The sequence below is a fragment of the Andrographis paniculata genome, unplaced genomic scaffold (genome assembly GCF_009805555.1).
Source record: "Andrographis paniculata isolate CXL003 unplaced genomic scaffold, ASM980555v1 Contig46END, whole genome shotgun sequence".
NCBI lineage: Eukaryota > Viridiplantae > Streptophyta > Magnoliopsida > Lamiales > Acanthaceae > Andrographis > Andrographis paniculata.
This window is the reverse complement of record NW_026137580.1, coordinates 1,687,407-1,692,681: the sequence shown is the minus strand read 5'-3', so window position 1 is coordinate 1,692,681 and position 5,275 is coordinate 1,687,407. Positions and strand designations below refer to the sequence as shown.

At 27.9% G+C, this 5,275-nt stretch overlaps 1 protein-coding gene across 3 annotated transcripts; it reads right to left on the bottom strand.

The window, feature by feature from the left end:
* Positions 1-1,159: 1,159 nt before the first annotated feature.
* On the bottom strand, positions 1,160-3,056 carry LOC127252612 (putative vesicle-associated membrane protein 726). Of its 3 annotated transcripts, none has more exons than XM_051276866.1 (5): positions 2,766-3,056; positions 2,501-2,683; positions 1,733-1,853; positions 1,556-1,618; positions 1,160-1,484 (listed from the first exon to the last, which is right to left on the bottom strand). In XM_051276866.1, the coding sequence occupies exons 1-5, from the start codon at positions 2,957-2,959 to the stop codon at positions 1,341-1,343; spliced, it is 705 nt and encodes a 234-aa protein (XP_051132823.1). In that variant the 5' UTR covers positions 2,960-3,056; the 3' UTR covers positions 1,160-1,340. The 3 variants fall into 3 exon arrangements, with proteins under 3 accessions (XP_051132823.1, XP_051132824.1, XP_051132825.1); XM_051276867.1 differs by having other exon boundaries at positions 2,501-2,648; positions 2,770-3,056; XM_051276868.1 differs by having other exon boundaries at positions 2,501-2,648; positions 2,884-3,056.
* Between the last annotated feature and the right edge of the window lie 2,219 nt (positions 3,057-5,275).

Genomic DNA, 5,275 nt, shown 5'->3' with positions numbered 1-5,275 from the left:
AATTTTTTATCTATGTTCTGCATTACATTCTTAATTTTTAATCTTTTGACAAAAATTGTAGGTGAGACTCGCGTATAATTATCTATTTCTATTTCTTTATTTATATATGTATTTTTATATAAAATTAATTTGATTCAAGTTAAATATGTATAAATATATGCTGTGTATTTGCATTACATAGAATTTTATTCTTTATAAAATATATTTAATTGAGATATAATTATTAAAACACTTGAATATATATTTAAATTTTTTTTCTTTTTTTGATCGGATATGTTTAAAATTTATATTAATTGTATATATGTTAACCAATTATGTTTTCATAACTCCACTGCAATAGTCTTGGAGGAGTTGGTGACGATCAAGCAATGATTATTTTCCAACATTAACCATGTGTTTATATTTATATTTATATATTAACTAAATATTAGAATAAATTACTTCAAAAAATATGTACTTAATAAATATTACTCATGTGATGTGGCTATTTGTATATCTTGCTAACTAAAGTATATTTACTATATATTGCTTTCGATTTTTGTAAAGAGTAATACTCTCTCCGTCCCAATACAATAGTTTTGTTTATCACTTTTGACCGTCTCAAAACAATAGTCTCATTTTCATAAATAATTATATCACCATAAAACTATCCTATTTTTTCATTATTATTACACAATTGTCAATACTTTTTACACTAATATAGTCATAGGGGCAAAAAAGTCATTTATCTTTACTTTTTATCTACTAACATGATAAGACTATACTTTTGGTGGGAGAGGGAGTATTATATTTTGTCATCAATTTAAAATTAACTTTTAAATTAAAGGTTAATGCATCAGTTTAGGTTAACTGTCAATAGATATTAATATTTTATACAACATATTGTTAAATTTTTATGTATTGATTGGGACAATCAATGTAGCGCTGAAAAATTCCAAGTTATCGCAACAAATGTTAGAGATGCATTCTTCTTATAATTGTGGGAAATTAAATGAAGATTGGAACTCAATAATTTATCAAACACTATATGTTATGTAATGCTGTCCAAGATGTACATAACACTAGTTAGCTAGCTATGTACACGATGAAGCTAAGCTACAAAGTTAGACGCAAATACTAATGCTGAATTAACTACATCAAGAAAACGCAGCGACGGAGGAGCTATTTAGAAAACTACGTGTATATGATATGATACAATTCAATTCGATATGATGCGTATGTACATCAGGATGAACTAATTAATTTCTACCCTCTCTACTTGCAAGTCGAGCCATAAAGAAAATTAGTGTGATCAAGAATCTAAGATACGATAGGCAAACCGGATAAATGTCCGAATGCGATCAGCATTTGAAGCGAGGGCAGACGGACAAAAAGACAATGAGTGCCAAGGCAGTAAAGATGCCCGCGACAACAAGTTTCATCTTCATGTTCTCGATCCACATCTTTTGCTTAACTTTGCCCCCTTGTTTTCGAAAATCTTGAGCCTAACCAAATCGATCAGCTGAATTGAATAATCAACATGTACATCAATTAAAATTAATGCTACTTTACTAACCTGTGATCGAAGATTCTCGGACTTGTCAACAAGAAGTTCGATCTTCTCTCCTCGATCAAGAACCTACAAGTTATGGAGCAGAACTAGAAATGATAATAAGTAAATAATAAATTTGAAGAAATAATATATTTTTATTGAGAATCGTACAAAGGGGAATGAATGGAATTAATCAATTACCTTTTCGATGTTGTCCATCATCACACTCTTGACTTCGTTCACTTGAGCCTTCACCTTTGCGAGTTTGTTGATCTCTTCGGGATGTTCCACGCAGTACTTCATCTGTTCCTTAAGTTTGGGGCTGAGACATTTAAATATACGTTATTCGATTCGATTCACAAATTTGTATATTTTATAATTTATAGCGGCGGCTACAGTGCTGAATTTTTTTGCTGAACAGCACATCTTGTGCTATTAGACAGCACGTAATATTACTACAAACAACACACTGTATATGTTAATATAATACAAATATAACAAACAAACAAAATACACATGCTATAGTCTCAACAATACACAATATTACTACAGATAACACATTGTATATGTTAATATAATACAAATACAACACATGCTATAGTCTCAACAACACACAATATTACTACAGACAACACATTGCATATGTTAATATAATATAAATACAATACATGCTATAGTCTTAACAGCACACAATATTACTACAGACAGCACATTGTATATATTAATATAATACAAATACAGCACATGCTATAGTCTCATACAACACACATAACAGTTAGCCACATGACATACTTGTATACAACAACACACTTATTATTAAAAAACAACATATACATTTATTAAAAATAGCATGTGCCGTGTGTAATATTAATCTTTGTTGTTTGCATATATGACGTGTGCTGATGTGAAAAATTAGCACGGACGGTAACCATCCCGATGTTTTATATATAGATAAATAAAAATATATACCCGAATTCCCTTTTGAGGGCATTTGGTCCTGCAGAAGAAGCTTTCCCTCCTTTAGCACCATATTTCTTGCTAAAATCATCCTTAGCTCGTTCCAGAAACGCAATGGGGAGTTGCCTCCCAGCAGATTCCACCGCAACAACACAGTATGCTGCATCCCAATAAATAATCAATTCTAATTTCGACCTCATGATGATCATAATCTCCAGAAATCTCTGATAAAATAATATAAATTCCAGAAACAAAAATGGTACGTAATTGAGAGAACATACTGAATCCATTATCAACAAGGTAATTGAAGGTGTGGCCATCGCAATTGTAAGTGAACCTGGTGCTGGAAGCGGGCAACTTCTGCAAACACTGCGAAGCGATCGACGTGAAATTGCCCGAGAATTCTGTGTATTCGGCCAAGATGACGGTCCCCCTCGCCACGAAGCTGTAGATCAACGTCTGTTGCCCCATGGTAAGCTACGCACACGACGATTCCACTCTCTCCCTTTGCCTGATTCCAATTTTTAATTTGTGATGATACAAAACCCAGAACCCAATTTTGATTTGATTTTGCAGAAACGAAGCAGAAGAAGAAGAAGAAGAAAGAATTGAAGATAGAGAGAAAGAGGAAATGGAAAAGAAAAACCAGGGCGAGGAGGATCAATGGAGCGGAGAATTTTGGGGAAGAAATTTAGTTGAAACTGCTGCGCTTTAATTTGCATGGTTGCTTTCTTATTTGGCTTTCATCGACAAAACAAACGCACGCACGCACACTATATATATATATATATATATATATATAAACTAAGGCGCGTTTGGTACAGACAAATGAGAGTAGAGATGAAAATTAATTATCTTGTTTAGTAAAATAGAGAATTTAGATGAAAAATATAAAAAAAAATGCAGTTATAGAAATGAATCAAATAAAAATAATAAATGATTAAGGGCATCAAAAAAATGAGTTTTAAAATTATATTTTAGTACATTAAAATTATATAAATTAAATAGTAAAAAAAGATAAAAAAATATATATGCAACATCATTTCTCTTTGTTTCTCTTTATCTACCTATGTGATAAAAATGAAAACAGAAAAATAAAAATAATTTATTTTTCAAATTCTAATTCTCTTACTTAAACAAATAAGAGAAATAAGACTATTTCCATTTCTCGGACTTCATTTGACTATACCAAACACAGCCTAAATGTGTATGTGTTTAGGATTTTAATTTGAGATATTTTTTTATGTCTCAATAAAGTCGAATTAATCAATTTTAATCATTAAATAAATAATTATATAAAAAGATATAGTTTTGAGTTACTTCTCCACCAATACGTTAGGCTAGTGAGCCTACTAGAGAATCGATTTCGATTTTTTCTTTTCTAAAAAGAAATAAAAAAAAAAAAAAAACTTTTATTTTGAGTGCTTGGGTTAGCCCCTACTACATCCGTTAGTCGTGGCATAATTAAGTCAAATTATATCGTCACCTTTTGGTTGAGTTTGTCATACTATAAATAAATAAATCATTACAAATTTATTGCAATATTGTTATAATATATAATACATTACAAAAAATTGAAAAAACATAAAAAATAATTAATAAATAAAATATAGAGGCTACAAAATAATTAAATTTTAATATATATATATATATACATAACAATAATCTAAAAAGTTTTGAAAGTAAATGCGGTAGGATAATGTTTGATGAAAAATATACATGTGGTATACTTCCTACCTCATGCAAAGATATGCTCGTTTGATCGGACACACATTTTAATAAAAGTGAATAATAATTGTTAATTTTTTTATAGTAAAAAAAAATACAAAAGTGTAATAATTGTTTGCGAAGACAATCCAAAAAAAAAAGTTAGTATAAATTTAAACGATGGAGAAGTAGTAAAAAAATTAAAAATTAAATGTATCTTTTACTATTTATAGAAATGAAAAAATAGATGCAATTCAAACCAACCTGATTTGATTGAAAGACTATATCGGGCCTAAGCAATATTTGGCCCAGTTGTTAAAATTTCAAAATTTAATAATTATATAACAATAAATGTTACTATTTTAAATAAAGTCCAATTTATTTATTTTTGCTGGAAGGATAAAGCAAATATTTATTTATTTTTTTGTCAATCATATGATTCAAGACCATAAAAATAATTTCCAACACCAACAAGAAACATCTTCGAATTATTAATGGAAATTAATTTATCATAAATAATTTATTTAGACTAATATATTTTATTTTTCAATAAAAATTTACACAAATAATATGCTCAAACAAAATTAATAACTTATTATTAAGGTTTTTCTAAAAAAATAGGTCAGTCGAACATGATTCTATACTGTTTCAAATTGAATTGTATTTGGGCCTAAGTTTTTAAAATTGATTTAAAATTGAATAAGTTATTTGTCAAACACCTTCTCAACCTATCCAATATGTTTCAACCTTATTATTAAAAAAAAAAAAAAAAAAAAGTCAGTTTGACATTATCATAATTTAATATTTATAAAATTAAATATTTTTGTTATGAGTAATATAGAAAATCATGAAAATATTAATGTTGTTTTCTTTTGTTATTTTTTAAAGATTTTTTACTATCAGCTGATTTTCTGAAAATATAAATCAAAAAATATATTTTTAATTATATTATTATAAATTATTTTTACATTCAAAATATAATATTAATATTCATTTATATGATATCAAATAACTATTCGAATTCATAATTTTACTATTAAAAAATTCAAACTCAAAACCTAAACTCTCAAACAAATAAAT